The sequence below is a fragment of the Coregonus lavaretus genome (assembly GCF_964263955.1).
Source record: "Coregonus lavaretus genome assembly, contig: HAP1_SCAFFOLD_970, whole genome shotgun sequence".
Taxonomy (NCBI): domain Eukaryota; kingdom Metazoa; phylum Chordata; class Actinopteri; order Salmoniformes; family Salmonidae; genus Coregonus; species Coregonus lavaretus.
In genome coordinates, this window is record NW_028157877.1 from 54383 (window position 1) to 79571 (window position 25189).

At 46.1% G+C, this 25189-nt stretch overlaps 1 protein-coding gene across 1 annotated transcript in view; it reads left to right on the forward strand.

Moving 5' to 3' along the window:
- Nucleotides 1–4066: 4066 nt before the first annotated feature.
- LOC311124787 (phosphoribosyl pyrophosphate synthase-associated protein 2-like) overlaps nt 4067–25189 on the forward strand; it is a 50922-nt gene continuing 29799 nt past the window's right edge. The window contains exons 1-6 of the mRNA XM_084198885.1: nt 4067–4114; nt 4204–4270; nt 17485–17657; nt 17733–17848; nt 19152–19207; nt 19294–19424. Of these exons, the coding sequence (XP_084055011.1) occupies nt 17504–17657; nt 17733–17848; nt 19152–19207; nt 19294–19424 (457 nt within the window). The 5' untranslated portion in view covers nt 4067–4114; nt 4204–4270; nt 17485–17503. The remainder of the gene's footprint in view (nt 4115–4203; nt 4271–17484; nt 17658–17732; nt 17849–19151; nt 19208–19293; nt 19425–25189) is intronic.

Sequence of the window (25189 nt, forward strand, 5' to 3'; positions counted from 1 at the left end):
TGTCTGTCTGTCTGTCTGTCTGTCTGTCTGTCTGTAGGAGACTGGGAGTAGAGGAGAACCTCTAGCTGAGCAGTATGTAACAGGTCTAGTTGGTAACACCTCCTAACCCTAACCTCCTCCTGTCTGTCTGTCTGTCTGTCTGTCTGTCTGTCTGTCTGTCTGTAGGAGACTGGGAGTAGAGTAGAACCTCTAGCTGAGCAGTATGTAACAGGTCTAGTTGGTAACACCTCCTAACCCTAACCTCCTCCTGTCTGTCTGTCTGTCTGTCTGTCTGTCTGTCTGTCTGTAGGAGACTGGGAGTAGAGTAGAACCTCTAGCTGAGCAGTATGTAACAGGTCTAGTTGGTAACACCTCCTAACCCTAACCTCCTCCTGTCTGTCTGTCTGTCTGTCTGTCTGTAGGAGACTGGGAGTAGAGTAGAACCTCTAGCTGAGCAGTATGTAACAGGTCTAGTTGGTAACACCTCCTAACCCTAACCTCCTCCTGTCTGTCTGTCTGTCTGTCTGTCTGTCTGTAGGAGACTGGGAGTAGAGTAGAACCTCTAGCTGAGCAGTATGTAACAGGTCTAGTTGGTAACACCTCCTAACCCTAACCTCCTCCTGTCTGTCTGTCTGTCTGTCTGTCTGTAGGAGACTGGGAGTAGAGTAGAACCTCTAGCTGAGCAGTATGTAACAGGTCTAGTTGGTAACACCTCCTAACCCTAACCTCCTCCTGTCTGTCTGTCTGTCTGTCTGTCTGTAGGAGACTGGGAGTAGAGTAGAACCTCTAGCTGAGCAGTATGTAACAGGTCTAGTTGGTAACACCTCCTAACCCTAACCTCCTCCTGTCTGTCTGTCTGTCTGTCTGTCTGTAGGAGACTGGGAGTAGAGTAGAACCTCTAGCTGAGCAGTATGTAACAGGTCTAGTTGGTAACACCTCCTAACCCTAACCTCCTCCTGTCTGTCTGTCTGTCTGTCTGTCTGTCTGTAGGAGACTGGGAGTAGAGTAGAACCTCTAGCTGAGCAGTATGTAACAGGTCTAGTTGGTAACACCTCCTAACCCTAACCTCCTCCTGTCTGTCTGTCTGTCTGTCTGTCTGTAGGAGACTGGGAGTAGAGTAGAACCTCTAGCTGAGCAGTATGTAACAGGTCTAGTTGGTAACACCTCCTAACCCTAACCTCCTCCTGTCTGTCTGTCTGTCTGTCTGTCTGTCTGTAGGAGACTGGGAGTAGAGTAGAACCTCTAGCTGAGCAGTATGTAACAGGTCTAGTTGGTAACACCTCCTAACCCTAACCTCCTCCTGTCTGTCTGTCTGTCTGTCTGTCTGTAGGAGACTGGGAGTAGAGTAGAACCTCTAGCTGAGCAGTATGTAACAGGTCTAGTTGGTAACACCTCCTAACCCTAACCTCCTCCTGTCTGTCTGTCTGTCTGTCTGTAGGAGACTGGGAGTAGAGTAGAACCTCTAGCTGAGCAGTATGTAACAGGTCTAGTTGGTAACACCTCCTAACCCTAACCTCCTCCTGTCTGTCTGTCTGTCTGTCTGTCTGTCTGTAGGAGACTGGGAGTAGAGTAGAACCTCTAGCTGAGCAGTATGTAACAGGTCTAGTTGGTAACACCTCCTAACCCTAACCTCCTCCTGTCTGTCTGTCTGTCTGTCTGTCTGTCTGTCTGTCTGTCTGTAGGAGACTGGGAGTAGAGTAGAACCTCTAGCTGAGCAGTATGTAACAGGTCTAGTTGGTAACACCTCCTAACCCTAACCTCCTCCTGTCTGTCTGTCTGTCTGTCTGTCTGTAGGAGACTGGGAGTAGAGTAGAACCTCTAGCTGAGCAGTATGTAACAGGTCTAGTTGGTAACACCTCCTAACCCTAACCTCCTCCTGTCTGTCTGTCTGTCTGTCTGTAGGAGACTGGGAGTAGAGTAGAACCTCTAGCTGAGCAGTATGTAACAGGTCTAGTTGGTAACACCTCCTAACCCTAACCTCCTCCTGTCTGTCTGTCTGTCTGTCTGTCTGTCTGTCTGTCTGTCTGTCTGTAGGAGACTGGGAGTAGAGTAGAACCTCTAGCTGAGCAGTATGTAACAGGTCTAGTTGGTAACACCTCCTAACCCTAACCTCCTCCTGTCTGTCTGTCTGTCTGTCTGTCTGTCTGTCTGTAGGAGACTGGGAGTAGAGTAGAACCTCTAGCTGAGCAGTATGTAACAGGTCTAGTTGGTAACACCTCCTAACCCTAACCTCCTCCTGTCTGTCTGTCTGTCTGTCTGTCTGTCTGTCTGTCTGTAGGAGACTGGGAGTAGAGTAGAACCTCTAGCTGAGCAGTATGTAACAGGTCTAGTTGGTAACACCTCCTAACCCTAACCTCCTCCTGTCTGTCTGTCTGTCTGTCTGTCTGTCTGTAGGAGACTGGGAGTAGAGTAGAACCTCTAGCTGAGCAGTATGTAACAGGTCTAGTTGGTAACACCTCCTAACCCTAACCTCCTCCTGTCTGTCTGTCTGTCTGTCTGTCTGTCTGTAGGAGACTGGGAGTAGAGGAGAACCTCTAGCTGAGCAGTATGTAACAGGTCTAGTTGGTAACACCTCCTAACCCTAACCTCCTCCTGTCTGTCTGTCTGTCTGTCTGTCTGTAGGAGACTGGGAGTAGAGTAGAACCTCTAGCTGAGCAGTATGTAACAGGTCTAGTTGGTAACACCTCCTAACCCTAACCTCCTCCTGTCTGTCTGTCTGTCTGTCTGTCTGTAGGAGACTGGGAGTAGAGTAGAACCTCTAGCTGAGCAGTATGTAACAGGTCTAGTTGGTAACACCTCCTAACCCTAACCTCCTCCTGTCTGTCTGTCTGTCTGTCTGTCTGTCTGTAGGAGACTGGGAGTAGAGTAGAACCTCTAGCTGAGCAGTATGTAACAGGTCTAGTTGGTAACACCTCCTAACCCTAACCTCCTCCTGTCTGTCTGTCTGTCTGTCTGTCTGTAGGAGACTGGGAGTAGAGTAGAACCTCTAGCTGAGCAGTATGTAACAGGTCTAGTTGGTAACACCTCCTAACCCTAACCTCCTCCTGTCTGTCTGTCTGTCTGTCTGTAGGAGACTGGGAGTAGAGTAGAACCTCTAGCTGAGCAGTATGTAACAGGTCTAGTTGGTAACACCTCCTAACCCTAACCTCCTCCTGTCTGTCTGTCTGTCTGTCTGTCTGTAGGAGACTGGGAGTAGAGTAGAACCTCTAGCTGAGCAGTATGTAACAGGTCTAGTTGGTAACACCTCCTAACCCTAACCTCCTCCTGTCTGTCTGTCTGTCTGTCTGTAGGAGACTGGGAGTAGAGTAGAACCTCTAGCTGAGCAGTATGTAACAGGTCTAGTAACACCTCCTAACCCTAACCTCCTCCTGTCTGTCTGTCTGTCTGTCTGTCTGTAGGAGACTGGGAGTAGAGTAGAACCTCTAGCTGAGCAGTATGTAACAGGTCTAGTTGGTAACACCTCCTAACCCTAACCTCCTCCTGTCTGTCTGTCTGTCTGTCTGTCTGTAGGAGACTGGGAGTAGAGTAGAACCTCTAGCTGAGCAGTATGTAACAGGTCTAGTTGGTAACACCTCCTAACCCTAACCTCCTCCTGTCTGTCTGTCTGTCTGTCTGTAGGAGACTGGGAGTAGAGTAGAACCTCTAGCTGAGCAGTATGTAACAGGTCTAGTTGGTAACACCTCCTAACCCTAACCTCCTCCTGTCTGTCTGTCTGTCTGTCTGTCTGTAGGAGACTGGGAGTAGAGTAGAACCTCTAGCTGAGCAGTATGTAACAGGTCTAGTTGGTAACACCTCCTAACCCTAACCTCCTCCTGTCTGTCTGTCTGTCTGTCTGTCTGTCTGTAGGAGACTGGGAGTAGAGTAGAACCTCTAGCTGAGCAGTATGTAACAGGTCTAGTTGGTAACACCTCCTAACCCTAACCTCCTCCTGTCTGTCTGTCTGTCTGTCTGTCTGTCTGTAGGAGACTGGGAGTAGAGTAGAACCTCTAGCTGAGCAGTATGTAACAGGTCTAGTTGGTAACACCTCCTAACCCTAACCTCCTCCTGTCTGTCTGTCTGTCTGTCTGTCTGTCTGTCTGTAGGAGACTGGGAGTAGAGCTGGGGAAGACTGAAGTCTACCAGGATTCTAGTGGAGGTGAGGAGGAGGAAGAGGAGGAGGAGGATGATGATACTGGCGACGATAATGGTGATGTCTGTATGACCCCTGACCTCTTGTCTCCATAGAAACGCGTATCCAGATCCAGGAGTCGGTCAGAGGGAAAGACGTCTACGTCATCCAGACCATCTCACCGTTAGTTTCACCTTTTATTAGTCATATCTACAGTAAACACATCATATACACCGTCCAATTAACCGTTAGTTTCACCTTTTATTAGTCATATCTACAGTAAACACATCATATACACCGTCCAATTAACCGTTAGTTTCACCTTTTATTAGTCATATCTACAGTAAACACATCATATACACCGTCCAATTAACCGTTAGTTTCACCTTTTATTAGTCATATCTACAGTAAACACATCATATACACCGTCCAATTAACCGTTAGTTTCACCTTTTATTAGTCATATCTACAGTAAACACATCATATACACCGTCCAATTAACCGTTAGTTTCACCTTTTATTAGTCATATCTACAGTAAACACATCATATACACCGTCCAATTAACCGTTAGTTTCACCTTTTATTAGTCATATCTACAGTAAACACATCATATACACCGTCCAATTAACAGTTAGTTTCACCTTTTATTAGTCATATCTACAGTAAACACATCATATACACCGTCCAATTAACCGTTAGTTTCACCTTTTATTAGTCATATCTACAGTAAACACATCATATACACCGTCCAATTAACCGTTAGTTTCACCTTTTATTAGTCATATCTACAGTAAACACATCATATACACCTTCCAATTAACCGTTAGTTTCACCTTTTATTAGTCATATCTACAGTAAACACATCATATACACCGTCCAATTAACCGTTAGTTTCACCTTTTATTAGTCATATCTACAGTAAACACATCATATACACCGTCCAATTAACCGTTAGTTTCACCTTTTATTAGTCATATCTACAGTAAACACATCATATACACCGTCCAATTAACCGTTAGTTTCACCTTTTATTAGTCATATCTACAGTAAACACATCATATACACCGTCCAATTAACCGTTAGTTTCACCTTGTATTAGTCATATCTACAGTAAACACATCATATACACCGTCCAATTAACCGTTAGTTTCACCTTTTATTAGTCATATCTACAGTAAACACATCATATACACCTTCCAATTAACCGTTAGTTTCACCTTTTATTAGTCATATCTACAGTAAACACATCATATACACCGTCCAATTAACCGTTAGTTTCACCTTTTATTAGTCATATCTACAGTAAACACATCATATACACCGTCCAATTAACCGTTAGTTTCACCTTTTATTAGTCATATCTACAGTAAACACATCATATACACCGTCCAATTAACCGTTAGTTTCACCTTTTATTAGTCATATCTACAGTAAACACATCATATACACCGTCCAATTAACCGTTAGTTTCACCTTGTATTAGTCATATCTACAGTAAACACATCATATACACCGTCCAATTAACCGTTAGGTTCACCTTTTATTAGTCATATCTACAGTAAACACATCATATACACCGTCCAATTAACCGTTAGTTTCACCTTTTATTAGTCATATCTACAGTAAACACATCATATACACCGTCCAATTAACCGTTAGTTTCACCTTTTATTAGTCATATCTACAGTAAACACATCATATACACCGTCCAATTAACCGTTAGTTTCACCTTTTATTAGTCATATCTACAGTAAACACATCATATACACCGTCCAATTAACCGTTAGTTTCACCTTTTATTAGTCATATCTACAGTAAACACATATACACCGTCCAATTAACCGTTAGTTTCACCTTTTATTAGTCATATCTACAGTAAACACATCATATACACCGTCCAATTAACCGTTAGTTTCACCTTTTATTAGTCATATCTACAGTAAACACATCATATACACCGTCCATTTAACCGTTAGTTTCACCTTTTATTAGTCATATCTACAGTAAACACATCATATACACAGTCCAATTAACCGTTAGTTTCACCTTTTATTAGTCATATCTACAGTAAACACATCATATACACCGTCCAATTAACCGTTAGTTTCACCTTTTATTAGTCATATCTACAGTAAACACATCATATACACCGTCCAATTAACCGTTAGTTTCACCTTTTATTAGTCATATCTACAGTAAACACATCATATACACCGTCCAATTAACTGTTAGTTTCACCTTTTATTAGTCATATCTACAGTAAACACATCATATACACCGTCCAATTAACCGTTAGTTTCACCTTTTATTAGTCATATCTACAGTAAACACATCATATACACCGTCCAATTAACCGTTAGTTTCACCTTTTATTAGTCATATCTACAGTAAACACATCATATACACCGTCCAATTAACCGTTAGTTTCACCTTTTATTAGTCATATCTACAGTAAACACATCATATACACCGTCCAATTAACCGTTAGTTTCACCTTTTATTAGTCATATCTACAGTAAACACATCATATACACCGTCCAATTAACCGTTAGTTTCACCTTTTATTAGTCATATCTTCAGTAAACACATCATATACACCGTCCAATTAACCGTTAGTTTCACCTTTTATTAGTCATATCTACAGTAAACGCATCATATACACCGTCCAATTAACCGTTAGTTTCACCTTTTATTAGTCATATCTACAGTAAACACATAATATACACCGTCCAATTAACCGTTAGTTTCACCTTTTATTAGTCATATCTACAGTAAACACATCATATACACCGTCCAATTAACCGTTAGTTTCACCTTTTATTAGTCCTATCTACAGTAAACACATAATATACACCGTCCAATTAACCGTTAGTTTCACCTTTTATTAGACATATCTACAGTAAACACATCATATACACTGTCCAATTAACCGTTAGTTTCACCTTTTATTAGTCATATCTACAGTAAACACATCATATACACCGTCCAATTAACCGTTAGTTTCACCTTTTATTAGTCATATCTACAGTAAACACATCATATACACCGTCCAATTAACCGTTAGTTTCACCTTTTATTAGTCCTGTGTACAGGTGTTTTGGGGAAGGGGGCTTTGGTTGGTAAGTGTTTTAAAATGTACTGGTCCTTCTTCACCACCCACTGGAGGGCCTTGTGGCAATTCCCCCGGTAGGGCCCTGATGCATCCGGTCAGGACGCTCTCGATGGTGCAGCGGTAGTATTTGGAGAGGACTCGGGGTGGCATGCCACATTTCTTCAGCCGCCTTAGGAAGTAGAGACTGCCTCCAAATACAACACTGCCCCTTTAAGGCTCTCCTGGAGGATGGTTGGCCACCCTTGGTAGCCTATAAAATATTGCAACATTAGAATTACAACCAAATCACTTTTTTATGTCTTTTTATAAAATAATTCCCTCCAGGGCTGGAAATTAAGGGCTTCCCATCGTCCCTGGGATGATACAAAATATGTAGACGGTTCAAAACAGATTCTGGGACAGTTCGAGGGCGACGGTTCAAAACAGATTCTGGGATAGTTCGAGGACGACAGTTCTCCCTGTGTATTATAATATAATATAATATAAATAATATGCCATTTAGCAGACGCTTTTATCCAAAGCGACTTACAGTCATTTGCGCAAACATTTTTACGTATGGGTGGTCCCGGGGATCGAACCCACTACCCTGGCGTTACAAGCGCCGTGCTCTACCAATTGAGCTACAGAGAACCACTATTAGTGTTACCTAACAGCTCTCCCCCATCTCTCTGTGTATTAGTGTTACCTAACAGCTCTCCCCCATCTCTCTGTGTATTAGTGTTACCTAACAGCTCTCCCTCTCCCCCATCTCTCTGTGTATTAGTGTTACCTAACAGCTCTCCCCCATCTCTCTGTGTATTAGTGTTACCTAACAGCTCTCCCCCATCTCTCTGTGTATTAGTGTTACCTAACAGCTCTCCCTCATCTCTCTGTGTATTAGTGTTACCTAACAGCTCTCCCCCATCTCTCTGTGTATTAGTGTTACCTAACAGCTCTCCCTCTCCCCCATCTCTCTGTGTATTAGTGTTACCTAACAGCTCTCCCCCATCTCTCTGTGTATTAGTGTTACCTAACAGCTCTCCCCCATCTCTCTGTGTATTAGTGTTACCTAACAGCTCTCCCCATCTCTCTGTGTATTAGTGTTACCTAACAGCTCTCCCCCATCTCTCTGTGTATTAGTGTTACCTAACAGCTCTCCCCCATCTCTCTGTGTATTAGTGTTACCTAACAGCTCTCCCTCTCCCCCCATCTCTCTGTGTATTAGTGTTACCTAACAGCTCTCCCTCTCCCCCATCTCTCTGTGTATTAGTGTTACCTAACAGCTCTCCCTCTCCCCCATCTCTCTGTGTATTAGTGTTACCTAACAGCTCTCCCTCTCCCCCATCTCTCTGTGTATTAGTGTTACCTAACAGCTCTCCCCCATCTCTCTGTGTATTAGTGTTACCTAACAGCTCTCCCCCATCTCTCTGTGTATTAGTGTTACCTAACAGCTCTCCCTCTCCCCCATCTCTCTGTGTATTAGTGTTACCTAACAGCTCTCCCCCATCTCTCTGTGTATTAGTGTTACCTAACAGATCTCCCCCATCTCTCTGTGTATTAGTGTTACCTAACAGCTCTCCCCCATCTCTCTGTGTATTAGTGTTACCTAACAGCTCTCCCTCTCCCCCATCTCTCTGTGTATTAGTGTTACCTAACAGCTCTCTCCCATCTCTCTGTGTATTAGTGTTACCTAACAGCTCTCCCCCATCTCTCTGTGTATTAGTGTTACCTAACAGCTCTCCCTCTCCCCCATCTCTCTGTGTATTAGTGTTACCTAACAGCTCTCCCCCATCTCTCTGTGTATTAGTGTTACCTAACAGCTCTCCCCCATCTCCCTGTGTATTAGTGTTACCTAACAGCTCTATCCCATCTCTCTGTGTATTAGTGTTACCTAACAGCTCTCCCCCATCTCTCTGTGTATTAGTGTTACCTAACAGCTCTCCCCCATCTCTCTGTGTATTAGTGTTACCTAACAGCTCTCCCCCATCTCTCTGTGTATTAGTGTTACCTAACAGCTCTCCCCCATCTCTCTGTGTATTAGTGTTACCTAACAGCTCTCCCCCATCTCTCTGTGTATTAGTGTTACCTAACAGCTCTCCCCCATCTCTCTGTGTATTAGTGTTACCTAACAGCTCTCCCCCATCTCTCTGTGTATTAGTGTTACCTAACAGCTCTCCCTCTCCCCCATCTCTCTGTGTATTAGTGTTACCTAACAGCTCTCCCCCATCTCTCTGTGTATTAGTGTTACCTAACAGCTCTCCCCCATCTCTCTGTGTATTAGTGTTACCTAACAGCTCTCCCCCATCTCTCTGTTTTATAGTGTTACCTAACAGCTCTCCCCCATCTCTCTGTGTATTAGTGTTACCTAACAGCTCTCCCCCATCTCTCTGTGTATTAGTGTTACCTAACAGCTCTCCCTCTCCCCCATCTCTCTGTGTATTAGTGTTACCTAACAAATCTCCCTCTCCCCCATCTCTCTGTGTATTAGTGTTACCTAACAGCTCTCCCTCTCCCACATCTCTCTGTGTATTAGTGTTACCTAACAGCTCTCCCCCATCTCTCTGTGTATTAGTGTTACCTAACAGCTCTCCCCCATCTCTCTGTGTATTAGTGTTACCTAACAGCTCTCCCTCATCTCTCTGTGTATTAGTGTTACCTAACAGCTCTCCCCCATCTCTCTGTGTATTAGTGTTACCTAACAGCTCTCCCTCTCCCCCATCTCTCTGTGTATTAGTGTTACCTAACAGCTCTCCCCCATCTCTCTGTGTATTAGTGTTACCTAACAGCTCTCCCCCATCTCTCTGTGTATTAGTGTTACCTAACAGCTCTCCCCATCTCTCTGTGTATTAGTGTTACCTAACAGCTCTCCCCCATCTCTCTGTGTATTAGTGTTACCTAACAGCTCTCCCCCATCTCTCTGTGTATTAGTGTTACCTAACAGCTCTCCCTCTCCCCCATCTCTCTGTGTATTAGTGTTACCTAACAGCTCTCCCTCTCCCCCATCTCTCTGTGTATTAGTGTTACCTAACAGCTCTCCCTCTCCCCCATCTCTCTGTGTATTAGTGTTACCTAACAGCTCTCCCTCTCCCCCATCTCTCTGTGTATTAGTGTTACCTAACAGCTCTCCCCCATCTCTCTGTGTATTAGTGTTACCTAACAGCTCTCCCCCATCTCTCTGTGTATTAGTGTTACCTAACAGCTCTCCCTCTCCCCCATCTCTCTGTGTATTAGTGTTACCTAACAGCTCTCCCCCATCTCTCTGTGTATTAGTGTTACCTAACAGCTCTCCCCCATCTCTCTGTGTATTAGTGTTACCTAACAGCTCTCCCCATCTCTCTGTGTATTAGTGTTACCTAACAGCTCTCCCCCATCTCTCTGTGTATTAGTGTTACCTAACAGCTCTCCCCCCATCTCTCTGTGTATTAGTGTTACCTAACAGCTCTCCCCCATCTCTCTGTGTATTAGTGTTACCTAACAGCTCTCCCCCATCTCTCAGTGTATTAGTGTTACCTAACAGCTCTCCCCCATCTCTCTGTGTATTAGTGTTACCTAACAGCTCTCCCCCATCTCTCTGTGTATTAGTGTTACCTAACAGCTCTCCCCCATCTCTCTGTGTATTAGTGTTACCTAACAGCTCTCCCTCTCCCCCATCTCTCTGTGTATTAGTGTTACCTAACAGCTCTCCCCCATCTCTCTGTGTATTAGTGTTACCTAACAGCTCTCCCCCATCTCTCTGTGTATTAGTGTTACCTAACAGCTCTCCCCCATCTCTCTGTTTTATAGTGTTACCTAACAGCTCTCCCCCATCTCTCTGTGTATTAGTGTTACCTAACAGCTCTCCCCCATCTCTCTGTGTATTAGTGTTACCTAACAGCTCTCCCTCTCCCCCATCTCTCTGTGTATTAGTGTTACCTAACAAATCTCCCTCTCCCCCATCTCTCTGTGTATTAGTGTTACCTAACAGCTCTCCCTCTCCCACATCTCTCTGTGTATTAGTGTTACCTAACAGCTCTCCCCCATCTCTCTGTGTATTAGTGTTACCTAACAGCTCTCCCCCATCTCTCTGTGTATTAGTGTTACCTAACAGCTCTCCCTCATCTCTCTGTGTATTAGTGTTACCTAACAGCTCTCCCCCATCTCTCTGTGTATTAGTGTTACCTAACAGCTCTCCCTCTCCCCCATCTCTCTGTGTATTAGTGTTACCTAACAGCTCTCCCCCATCTCTCTGTGTATTAGTGTTACCTAACAGCTCTCCCCCATCTCTCTGTGTATTAGTGTTACCTAACAGCTCTCCCCATCTCTCTGTGTATTAGTGTTACCTAACAGCTCTCCCCCATCTCTCTGTGTATTAGTGTTACCTAACAGCTCTCCCCCATCTCTCTGTGTATTAGTGTTACCTAACAGCTCTCCCTCTCCCCCCATCTCTCTGTGTATTAGTGTTACCTAACAGCTCTCCCTCTCCCCCATCTCTCTGTGTATTAGTGTTACCTAACAGCTCTCCCTCTCCCCATCTCTCTGTGTATTAGTGTTACCTAACAGCTCTCCCTCTCCCCCATCTCTCTGTGTATTAGTGTTACCTAACAGCTCTCCCCCATCTCTCTGTGTATTAGTGTTACCTAACAGCTCTCCCCCATCTCTCTGTGTATTAGTGTTACCTAACAGCTCTCCCTCTCCCCCATCTCTCTGTGTATTAGTGTTACCTAACAGCTCTCCCCCATCTCTCTGTGTATTAGTGTTACCTAACAGCTCTCCCCCATCTCTCTGTGTATTAGTGTTACCTAACAGCTCTCCCCATCTCTCTGTGTATTAGTGTTACCTAACAGCTCTCCCCCATCTCTCTGTGTATTAGTGTTACCTAACAGCTCTCCCCCATCTCTCTGTGTATTAGTGTTACCTAACAGCTCTCCCTCTCCCCCCATCTCTCTGTGTATTAGTGTTACCTAACAGCTCTCCCTCTCCCCCATCTCTCTGTGTATTAGTGTTACCTAACAGCTCTCCCTCTCCCCCATCTCTCTGTGTATTAGTGTTACCTAACAGCTCTCCCTCTCCCCCATCTCTCTGTGTATTAGTGTTACCTAACAGCTCTCCCCCATCTCTCTGTGTATTAGTGTTACCTAACAGCTCTCCCCCATCTCTCTGTGTATTAGTGTTACCTAACAGCTCTCCCTCTCCCCCATCTCTCTGTGTATTAGTGTTACCTAACAGCTCTCCCCCATCTCTCTGTGTATTAGTGTTACCTAACAGATCTCCCCCATCTCTCTGTGTATTAGTGTTACCTAACAGCTCTCCCTCTCCCCCATCTCTCTGTGTATTAGTGTTACCTAACAGCTCTCCCTCTCCCCCATCTCTCTGTGTATTAGTGTTACCTAACAGCTCTCCCTCTCCCCCATCTCTCTGTGTATTAGTGTTACCTAACAGCTATCCCCCATCTCTCTGTGTATTAGTGTTACCTAACAGCTCTCCCCCATCTCTCTGTGTATTAGTGTTACCTAACAGCTCTCCCTCTCCCCCATCTCTCTGTGTATTAGTGTTACCTAACAGCTCTCTCCCATCTCTCTGTGTATCAGTGTTACCTAACAGCTCTCCCCCATCTCTCTGTGTATTAGTGTTACCTAACAGCTCTCCCTCTCCCCCATCTCTCTGTGTATTAGTGTTACCTAACAGCTCTCCCCCATCTCTCTGTGTATTAGTGTTACCTAACAGCTCTCCCCCATCTCTCTGTGTATTAGTGTTACCTAACAGCTCTCTCCCATCTCTCTGTGTATTAGTGTTACCTAACAGCTCTCCCCCATCTCTCTGTGTATTAGTGTTACCTAACAGCTCTCCCCACATCTCTCTGTGTATTAGTGTTACCTAACAGCTCTCCCCCATCTCTCTGTGTATTAGTGTTACCTAACAGCTCTCCCCCATCTCTCAGTGTATTAGTGTTACCTAACAGCTCTCCCCCATCTCTCTGTGTATTAGTGTTACCTAACAGCTCTCCCCCATCTCTCTGTGTATTAGTGTTACCTAACAGCTCTCCCCCATCTCTCTGTGTATTAGTGTTACCTAACAGCTCTCCCTCTCCCCCATCTCTCTGTGTATTAGTGTTACCTAACAGCTCTCCCCCATCTCTCTGTGTATTAGTGTTACCTAACAGCTCTCCCCCATCTCTCTGTGTATTAGTGTTACCTAACAGCTCTCCCCCATCTCTCTGTTTTATAGTGTTACCTAACAGCTCTCCCCCATCTCTCTGTGTATTAGTGTTACCTAACAGCTCTCCCCCATCTCTCTGTGTATTAGTGTTACCTAACAGCTCTCCCTCTCCCCCATCTCTCTGTGTATTAGTGTTACCTAACAAATCTCCCTCTCCCCCATCTCTCTGTGTATTAGTGTTACCTAACAGCTCTCCCTCTCCCACATCTCTCTGTGTATTAGTGTTACCTAACAGCTCTCCCCCATCTCTCTGTGTATTAGTGTTACCTAACAGCTCTCCCCCATCTCTCTGTGTATTAGTGTTACCTAACAGCTCTCCCTCATCTCTCTGTGTATTAGTGTTACCTAACAGCTCTCCCCCATCTCTCTGTGTATTAGTGTTACCTAACAGCTCTCCCTCTCCCCCATCTCTCTGTGTATTAGTGTTACCTAACAGCTCTCCCCCATCTCTCTGTGTATTAGTGTTACCTAACAGCTCTCCCCCATCTCTCTGTGTATTAGTGTTACCTAACAGCTCTCCCCATCTCTCTGTGTATTAGTGTTACCTAACAGCTCTCCCCCATCTCTCTGTGTATTAGTGTTACCTAACAGCTCTCCCCCATCTCTCTGTGTATTAGTGTTACCTAACAGCTCTCCCTCTCCCCCCATCTCTCTGTGTATTAGTGTTACCTAACAGCTCTCCCTCTCCCCCATCTCTCTGTGTATTAGTGTTACCTAACAGCTCTCCCTCTCCCCCATCTCTCTGTGTATTAGTGTTACCTAACAGCTCTCCCTCTCCCCCATCTCTCTGTGTATTAGTGTTACCTAACAGCTCTCCCCCATCTCTCTGTGTATTAGTGTTACCTAACAGCTCTCCCCCATCTCTCTGTGTATTAGTGTTACCTAACAGCTCTCCCTCTCCCCCATCTCTCTGTGTATTAGTGTTACCTAACAGCTCTCCCCCATCTCTCTGTGTATTAGTGTTACCTAACAGATCTCCCCCATCTCTCTGTGTATTAGTGTTACCTAACAGCTCTCCCTCTCCCCCATCTCTCTGTGTATTAGTGTTACCTAACAGCTCTCCCTCTCCCCCATCTCTCTGTGTATTAGTGTTACCTAACAGCTCTCCCTCTCCCCCATCTCTCTGTGTATTAGTGTTACCTAACAGCTATCCCCCATCTCTCTGTGTATTAGTGTTACCTAACAGCTCTCCCCCATCTCTCTGTGTATGAGTGTTACCTAACAGCTCTCCCTCTCCCCCATCTCTCTGTGTATTAGTGTTACCTAACAGCTCTCTCCCATCTCCCTGTGTATTAGTGTTACCTAACAGCTCTCCCCCATCTCTCTGTGTATTAGTGTTACCTAACAGCTCTCCCTCTCCCCCATCTCTCTGTGTATTAGTGTTACCTAACAGCTCTCCCCCATCTCTCTGTGTATTAGTGTTACCTAACAGCTCTCCCCCATCTCTCTGTGTATTAGTGTTACCTAACAGCTCTCTCCCATCTCTCTGTGTATTAGTGTTACCTAACAGCTCTCCCCCATCTCTCTGTGTATTAGTGTTACCTAACAGCTCTCCCCCCATCTCTCTGTGTATTAGTGTTACCTAACAGCTCTCCCCCATCTCTCTGTGTATTAGTGTTACCTAACAGCTCTCCCCCATCTCTCAGTGTATTAGTGTTACCTAACAGCTCTCCCCCATCTCTCTGTGTATTAGTGTTACCTAACAGCTCTCCCCCATCTCTCTGTGTATTAGTGTTACCTAACAGCTCTCCCCCATCTCTCTGTGTATTAGTGTTACCTAACAGCTCTCCCTCTCCCCCATCTCTCTGTGTATTAGTGTTACCTAACAGCTCTCCCCCATCTCTCTGTGTATTAGTGTTACCTAACAGCTCTCCCCCATCTCTCTGTGTATTAGTGTTACCTAACAGCTCTCCCCCATCTCTCTGTTTTATAGTGTTACCTAACAGCTCTCCCCCATCTCTCTGTGTATTAGTGTTACCTAACAGCTCTCCCCCATCTCTCTGTGTATTAGTGTTACCTAACAGCTCTCCCTCTCCCCCATCTCTCTGTGTATTAGTGTTACCTAACAGCTCTCCCTCTCCCACATCTCTCTGTGTATTAGTGTTACCTAACAGCTCTCCCCCATCTCTCTGTGTATTAGTGTTACCTAACAGCTCTCCCCCATCTCTCTGTGTATTAGTGTTACCTAACAGCTCTCCCCCATCTCTCTGTGTATTAGTGTTACCTAACAGCTCTCCCCCATCTCTCTGTGTATTAGTGTTACCTAACAGCTCTCCCCCCATCTCTCTGTGTATTAGTGTTACCTAACAGCTCTCCCCCATCTCTCTGTGTATTAGTGTTACCTAACAGCTCTCCCCCATCTCTCTGTGTATTAGTGTTACCTAACAGCTCTCCCCCATCTCTCTGTGTATTAGTGTTACCTAACAGCTCTCCCCCATCTCTCTGTGTATTGGTGTTACCTAACAGCTCTCCCCCATCTCTCTGTGTATTAGTGTTACCTAACAGCTCTCCCCCATCTCTCTGTGTATTAGTGTTACCTAACAGCTCTCCCCCATCTCTCTGTGTATTAGTGTTACCTAACAGCTCTCCCCCATCTCTCTGTGTATTAGTGTTACCTAACAGCTCTCCCCCATCTCTCTGTGTATTAGTGTTACCTAACAGCTCTCCCTCTCCCCCATCTCTCTGTGTATTAGTGTTACCTAACAGCTCTCCCCCCATCTCTCTGTATATTAGTGTTACCTAACAGCTCTCCCCCATCTCTCTGTGTATTAGTGTTACCTAACAGCTCTCCCTCTCCCCTATCTCTCTGTATATTAGTGTTACCTAACAGCTCTCCCTCTCCCCCATCTCTCTGTGTATTAGTGTTACCTAACAGCTCTCCCCCATCTCTCTGTGTATTAGTGTTACCTAACAGCTCTCCCCCATCTCTCTGTGTATTAGTGTTACCTAACAGCTCTCCCCCATCTCTCTGTGTATTAGTGTTACCTAACAGCTCTCCCCCATCTCTCTGTGTATTAGTGTTACCTAACAGCTCTCCCCCATCTCTCTGTGTATTAGTGTTACCTAACAGCTCTCCCCCATCTCTCTGTGTATTAGTGTTACCTAACAGCTCTCCCCCATCTCTCTGTGTATTAGTGTTACCTAACAGCTCTCCCCCATCTCTCTGTGTATTAGTGTTACCTAACAGCTCTCCCCCCATCTCTCTGTATATTAGTGTTACCTAACAGCTCTCCCTCTCCCCCATCTCTCTGTGTATTAGTGTTACTTAACAGCTCTCCCTCTCCCCCATCTCTCTGTGTATTAGTGTTACCTAACAGCTCTCCCCCATCTCTCTGTGTATTAGTGTTACCTAACAGCTCTCCCCCATCTCTCTGTGTTTTAGTGTTACCTAACAGCTCTCCCCCATCTCTCTGTGTATTAGTGTTACCTAACAGCTCTCCCCCATCTCTCTGTGTATTAGTGTTACCTAACAGCTCTCCCCCATCTCTCTGTGTATTAGTGTTACCTAACAGCTCTCCCTCTCCCCCATCTCTCTGTGTATTAGTGTTACCTAACAGCTCTCCCCATCTCTCTGTGTATTAGTGTTACCTAACAGCTCTCCCCCATCTCTCTGTGTATTAGTGTTACCTAACAGCTCTCCCTCTCCCCCATCTCTCTGTGTATTAGTGTTACCTAACAGCTCTCCCCTATCTCTCTGTGTATTAGTGTTACCTAACAGCTCTCCCCCATCTCTCTGTGTATTAGTGTTACCTAACAGCTCTCCCTCTCCCCCATCTCTCTGTGTATTAGTGTTACCTAACAGCTCTCCCCCATCTCTCTGTGTATTAGTGTTACCTAACAGCTCTCCCTCTCCCCCATCTCTCTGTGTATTAGTGTTACCTAACAGCTCTCCCCCATCTCTCTGTGTATTAGTGTTACCTAACAGCTCTCCCCCATCTCTCTGTGTATTAGTGTTACCTAACAGCTCTCCCTCTCCCCCATCTCTCTGTGTATTAGTGTTACCTAACAGCTCTCCCCCATCTCTCTGTGTATTAGTGTTACCTAACAGCTCTCTCCCCATCTCTCTGTGTATTAGTGTTACCTAACAGTAAACTGTGTGTGTGTATCCAGGGATGTGAACCGGTGCCTGATGGAGCTGTGTGTGATGGCGTATGGGTGTGTGACGGCGGGTGCGAGGAGTGTGTGTGGCGTGCTGCCCTACCTACCCTACAGCAGACAGTGTAAGATGAGGAAGAGGGGATCCATCGTCTGCCAGCTGATGGCTTCTCTGATGTGTAGCGCAGGTGAGACTCCGCAACACGTTATGTTCCAATCTAATGTGTTGGAGATGGATAACAGTTGATCCCACACTGTGTTAGGTCTGACCCATCTTATCACCATGGATCTTCATCAGAAGGAGATTCAGGGGTTCTTCAACATCCCAGTAGACAACCTGAGAGCTTCACCCTTCCTACTGCAGTACATAAAGGAGGAGGTAAGACTACACTACCCACAACCCCCTCCTACTACACTACCCACAACCCCCCAGTACATAAAGGAGGCGGTAAGACTACACTACCCACAACCCCCTCCTACTACACTACCCAAAACCCCCCAGTACATAAAGGAGGAGGTAAGACTACACTACCGACAACCCCCTCCTACTACACTACCCAAAACCCCTCAGTACATAAAGGAGGAGGTAAGACTACACTACCCACAACCCCCTCCTACTACAGTACCCAAAACCCCCCAGTACATAAAGGAGGAGGTAAGACTACACTACCCCACAACCCCCTCCTACTACACTACCCAAAACCCCTCAGTACATAAAGGAGGAGGTAAGACTACACTACCCACAACCCCCTCCTACTACACTACATACAGGAGGAGGTAAGACTACACTACCCACAACCCCCTCCTACTACACTACCCAAAACTCCCCAGTACATACAGGTAGAGGTAAGACTACACTACCCACAACCCCCCAGTACATAAAGGAGGAGGTAAGACTACACTACCCACAACCCCCTCCTACTACAGTACATACATGAAGAGGTAAGACTACACTACCCACAACCCCCTCCTACTACAGTACATACATGAAGAGGTAAGACTACACTACCCACAACCCCCCAGTACATACAGGAGGAGGTAAGACTACACTACCCACAACCCCCTCCTACTACAGTACATACATGAAGAGGTAATACTACACTACCCACAACCCCCTCCTACTACAGTACATACATGAAGAGGTAAGACTACACTACCCACAACCCCCCAGTACATACAGGAGGAGGTAAGACTACACTACCCACAACCCCCCAGTACATAATGGAGGAGGTAAGACTACACTACTTACAACCCCTTCCTACTACAGTACATACATGAAGAGGTAAGACTACACTACCCACAACCCCCTCCTACTACAGTACATACATGAAGAGGTAAGACTACACTACCCACAACCCCCCCAGTACATACAGGAGGAGGTAAGACTACACTACCCACAACCCCCCAGTACATAAAGGAGGAGGTAAGACTACACTACCCACAACCCCCTCCTACTACAGTACATACAGGAAGAGGTAAGACAACACTACCCACAACCCCCTGTTGTCTCCCTGTAGATTCCAGACTACACTACCCATAACCCCCTGTTGACTCCTTGTTGATACCAGACTACACTATCCATAATCCCCTGTAGATTCCAGACTCCACTACCCATAACCCCCTGTTGTCTCCCTGTAGATTCCAGACTCCACTACCCATAACCCCCTGTTGTCTCTCTGTAGATTCCAGACTACAGTAATGCCGTCATCGTGGCCAAATCACCGGCCTCCGCTAAGAGGTGAGCAACCCTAACGCTCCTTCCTTCAGTTCACTGTGAATCAACACACTACAACTAAACGTGTGTGTGTGTGTGTGTGTGTGTAGGGCCCAGTCCCTAGCCGAGAGGTTGCGTGTGTGTATCGCTGTGATCCACGGAGACGCAGAGACGGACCTGCTGGACGGACGACACTCTCCTCCGACAGTCAGAACCTCTGGAGGTCTACCTCCAGTACCCTGTAAGAGGCCCACACACACACCACCCAGTTGCCTAAAGGCAGGGTTGAAAGGCGAGTTCCTAACGAGTTCAGGAAGCCGAGCTAGAGATCTGAGTTCCTAACGAGTTCAGGAAGCCGAGCTAGAGATCTGAGTTCCTAACGAGTTCAGGAAGCCGAGCTAGAGATCTGAGTTCCTAACGAGTTCAGGAAGCCGAGCTAGAGATCTGAGTTCCTAACGAGTTCAGGAAGCCGAGCTAGAGATCTGAGTTCCTAACGAGTTCAGGAAGCCGAGCTAGAGATCTGAGTTCCTAACGAGTTCAGGAAGCCGAGCTAGAGATCTGAGTTCCTAACGAGTTCAGGAAGCCGAGCTAGAGATCTGAGTTCCTAGCGAGTTCAGGAAGCCGAGCTAGAGATCTGAGTTCCTAACGAGTTCAGGAAGCCGAGCTAGAGATCTGAGTTCCTAGCGAGTTCAGGAAGCCGAGCTAGAGATCTGAGTGACGTTCCCAGCTGTGGGGGGGGGGGGACGTTTTGATCAGGAGACCTACATGCACATTTTCTCTAACACTAAACGTATAATATGTATTTTACAGTTACAAGGAAGGTGAAATCTTATAGTTAGTCGTTTTTATCGTTTGATTATTACTACATTTAGAAAGCATATAAGTAATTTCAAGCCTTATTCATACAGTTTTGTTGAATAGGAAACACCTCAGCAATTTCTAACTATTTTGACCAGAAAGGTGAGAATGGAACCTTCCTTGGAGTGTGCAGCATTACTAGTTGTTGTTTATGGCCCTCGTGATAAATCATTACTTTTGGGGATTACGTAGATTACGTTTCAGATTACATGTAGTTACATTTTATATTACTTTTCAGATTACGTTTTAGATTACGTTTTAGATTACGTTTTAGATTACGTTTCAGATTAGATTACATTTTAGGTTAGATTACATTTTAGATTACATTTTAGATTAGATTACGTTTTAGATTACATTTTAGATTAGATTACGTTTTAGATTACGTTTCAGATTAGATTACGTTTTAGATTACGTTTTAGATTAGATTACGTTTCAGATTAGATTACATTTTAGGTTAGATTACATTTTAGATTACATTTTAGATTAGATTACGTTTTGGATTACATTTTAGATTAGATTACGTTTTAGATTACGTTTCAGATTAGATTACGTTTTAGATTACGTTTTAGATTATGTTTTAGATTACGTTTTAGATTACGTTTTAGATTAGATTACGTTTTAGATTAGATTACGTTTCAGATTAGATTACATTTTAGGTTAGATTACATTTTAGATTACATTTTAGATTAGATTACGTTTTAGATTACGTTTCAGATTAGATTACGTTTTAGATTACATTTTAGATTACATTTTAGATTACGTTTCAGATTACATTTCTAGATTACGTGTAGTTCCATTTAAGCGTGCTATCGACCCATAGCTTATTGGACTTTCTGCCGGAATCACTGGACCCTAGCGCCGGATCATCACAACCAGCTAGCTAGCTGCAACCTGTTGCTGGCTGATACCATTGCCATATAGCAAGCACCAGTTAGCCTTGAGCTAGCCTGCTAGCTGTGCTGAAGCACCAATTTGAACTGCTCTCGGACTCACATATTGCTGTTCACTGGACCTTATGATCACTCAGCTGCACAGCTGATGCCTGCTGGACTGTTCCTTTACACGGTACTCTGTCCTGTTTATTCTGTTTAGTCTTAGCCCAAACGTTATCGCTATTTCCAGTTGTGTCTTAGCTCTCTCTAATAACACGTGACTGCTTTATGCCTCTCTCCCATGTCAATTATGCCTTGCCTATTGCTGTTTGGGTTAGTTCTTATTATACAATTTCAATGTAGAACCCCTAGTCCCTCTCAAACTGTCTCATATAGTTCCTTTGTTCCCCCCCCCATACACATTTTACATTTACATTTTAGTCATTTAGCAGACGCTCTTAACCAGAGCGACTTACAGGAGCAATTAGGGTTAAGTGCCTTGCTCAAGGGCACATTAACGTCATTTAGCAGACGCTCTTAGCCAGAGCGACTCACAAATTGGTGCGTTCACCCTATAGCCAGTGGGATAACCACTTTACAATTTGGGGGGGGAGGGGGGGGTTAGAAGGAATACTTTATCCTATCCCAGGTATTCCTTAAAGAGGTGGGGTTTCAAATGTCTCCGGAAGGTGGTGAGTGACTCCGCTGTCCTGGCGTCGTGAGGGAGCTTGTTCCACCATTGGGGTGCCAGAGCAGCGAACAGTTTTGACTGGGCTGAGCGGGAGCTGTGCTTCCGCAGAGGAAGGGGAGCCAGCAGGCCAGAGGTGGATGAACGCAATGTCCTCGTTTGGGTGTAGGGACTGATCAGAGCCTGAAGGTACAGAGGTGCCGTTCCCCTCACTGCTCCATAGGCAAGCACCATGGTCTTGTAGCGGATGCGAGCTTCAACTGGAAGCCAGTGGAGTGTGCGGAGGAGGGGGGTGACGTGAGAGAACTTGGGAAGGTTGAACACCAGACGGGCTGCGGCATTCTGGATGAGTTGTAGGGGTTTAATGGCACAGGCAGGGAGCCCAGCCAACAGCGAGTTGCAGTAGTCCAGACGGGAGATGACAAGTGCCTGGACCAGGACCTGCGCCGCTTCCTGTGTAAGGCAGGGTCGCACTCTCCGAATGTTGTAGAGCATGAACCTGCAGGAGCGGGTCACCGCCTTGATGTTGGCGGAGAACGACAGGGTGTTGTCCAGGGTCACGCCTAGGCTCTTCGCACTCTGGGAGGAGGACACAGCGGAGTTGTCAACCGTGATGGCGAGATCATGGAACGGGCAGTCCTTCCCCGGGAGGAAGAGCAGCTCCGTCTTGCCAGGGTTCAGCTTGAGGTGGTGATCCGTCATCCATACTGATATGTCTGCCAGACATGCAGAGATGCGATTCGCCACCTGGTTATCAGAAGGGGGAAAGGAGAAGATTAGTTGTGTATCGTCAGCGTAGCAATGATAGGAGAGACCATGTGAGGATATGACAGAGCCAAGTGACTTGGTGTATAGGGAGAAAAGGAGAGGGCCCAGAACCGATCCCTGGGGGACACCAGTGGTGAGAGCACGTGGTGCGGAGACAGCTTCCCGCCACGCCACTTGGTAGGAGCGACCGGTCAGGTAGGACGCAATCCAGGAGTGAGCCGCGCCGGAGATGCCCATCTCGGAGAGGGTGGAGAGGAGGATCTGATGGTTCACAGTATCAAAGGCAGCAGACAGGTCTAGAAGGACAAGAGCAGAGGAGAGAGAGTTAGCTTTAGCAGTGCGGAGAGTCTCCGTGACACAGAGAAGAGCAGTCTCAGTTGAATGACCAGTCCTGAAACCTGATTGGTTTGGATCAAGAAGGTCATTCTGAGAGAGATAGCAAGAGAGTTGGCTAAAGACGGCACGCTCAATAGTTTTGGAAAGAAAAGAAAGAAGGGATACTGGTCTGTAGTTGTTGACATCAGTGGGGTCGAGTGTTGGTTTTTTGAGGAGGGGAGCAACTCTCGCTCTCTTGAAGACGGAAGGGACATGGCCAGCGGTCAAGGATGAGTTGATCAGCGAGGTGAGGTAGGGGAGAAGGTCACCGGAGATGGTCTGGAGAAGGGAGGAGGGGATGGGGTCAAGCGGGCAGGTTGTTGGGCGGCCTGCAGTCACAAGTCGCAGGATTTTATCTGGAGAGAGAGGGGAGAAAGAAGTCAAAGCATAGGGTAGGGCAGTGTGAGCAGGACCAGCAGTGTTATTAGACTTAACAAACGAGGATCGGATGTCGTCAACCTTCTTTTCAAAGTGGTTGACGAAGTCATCCACAGAGAGAGAGGAGGGGGGGGGGGGGGGGAGGAGGATTCAGGAGGGAGGAAAATGTGGCAAAGAGCTTCCTAGGGTTAGAGGCAGATGCTTGGAATTTAGAGTGGTAGAAGGTGGCCTTAGCAGCAGAAACAGATGAAGAAAATGTAGAGAGGAGGGAGTGAAAAGATGCCAGGTCGGTAGGGAGTTTAGTTTTCTTCCATTTCCTCTCCGCTGCCCGGAGCTCTGTTCTGTGAGCTCGCAGTGAGTCATCAAGCCACGGAGCTGGGGGGGAGGACCGAGCCGGCCGGGAGGATAGGGGACACAGAGAGTCAAAGGATGCAGAAAGGGAGGAGAGGAGGGTTGAGGAGGCAGAATCAGGAGATTGGAGGGAGAAGGATTGAGCAGAGGGAAGAGATGATAGGATGGAAGAGGAGAGAGTAGTGGGAGAGAGAGAGCGAAGGTTGCGGCGGCGCATTACCATCTGTGTAGGGGCAGAGTGAGTAGTGTGGGAGGAGAGCGAGAGAGAAAAGGAAACAAAGTAGTGGTCGGAGACTTGGAGGGGAGTTGCAGTGAGATTAGTAGAGGAGCAGCATCTAGTGAAGATGAGGTCAAGCGTATTGCCTGCCTTGTGAGTAGGGGGGGACGGTGAGAGGGTGAGGTCAAAAGAGGAGAGGAGTGGAAAGAAGGAGGCAGAGAGAAATGAGTCAAACGTGGACATAGGGAGGTTGAAATCCCCCAAAACTGTGAGGGGTGAGCCATCCTCAGGAAAGGAACTTATCAAGGCGTCAAGCTCGTTGATGAACTCTCCAAGGGAACCTGGAGGGCGATAGATGACAAGGATATTAAGCTTAAATGGGTTAGTGACTGTGACAGCATGGAATTCAAATGAGGAGATAGACAGATGGGTTAGGGGAAAAATTGAGAATGTCCACTTGGGAGAGATGAGGATTCCTGTACCACCACCCCTCTGACCAGATGCTCTCGGGGTATGCGAGAACACATGGTCAGACGAGGAGAGAGCAGTAGGAGTAGCCGTGTTTTCAGTGGTGATCCATGTTTCCGTCAGCGCCAGGAAGTCGAGGGACTGGAGGTTGGCATAGGCTGGGATGAAGTCAGCTTTGTTGGCAGCAGAACGGCAGTTCCAGAGGCTGCCTGCGACCTGGAACTCCAGGTGAGGGGTGCGAGCAGGGACCACCAGGTTGGAGAGGCAGCAGCCGCGCGGTGTTGTGCGTTGTTTGTGTAGCCTGTGCAGAGACGAGAGAACAGGGATAGGCAGAGGCATAGTTGACAGGCTGTAGCAAATGGCTACAAAAATGCAGAGGAGATCGGAATGAAATGAGCTAAGCATCTGGGAGAGGAGAGAGGGGGGCCTCCCTCACCAAAAACTTCTACCTCAGAAACTAAAATTGTTTCACTGAACAGTTGTTCAATGTTTAAAGGAATAAACTCAAACCCACTTTATTCAGCTAGCCAACTATGACACCATAGCTGACTAGCATGCTAGCATCCAATAACACACAGCTTAACACACAGTTAAGCACCAATACTCACAACAAACCACCAATAGTGTGTTAACTAGCTAACCAGCATGCCAGCATCCAGTAACACACAGCCAAGCACAAACACTTGGTCACAGCAAACCACCAATAGTGTGATAACACACTAAACAGATCATTCGTGTCTGTGTCAAGTTCCTTTCATGACGCAGCAATGATTCAACATTGGCTAGCTAGGACAAGTATATTGTAATTAGCTACTACCGCACCGTTCGCTGTTCGTGCTGGGTAGCTAGCAATGGCCACTGTGTTGGCTTTGTTTGAAGAACGGCTAGCTAGCTAGCTTCGTGCTACACCCGGCACACAATGGCTACTGTGTTGACTCTGACTCTGTTCGAAAAAAAAAACGGCTAATTAGCTCGCTTCGTGCTACAGCCGGCACGGCGGAAGACACTGCCAAGACACAGTAGCTACCCAC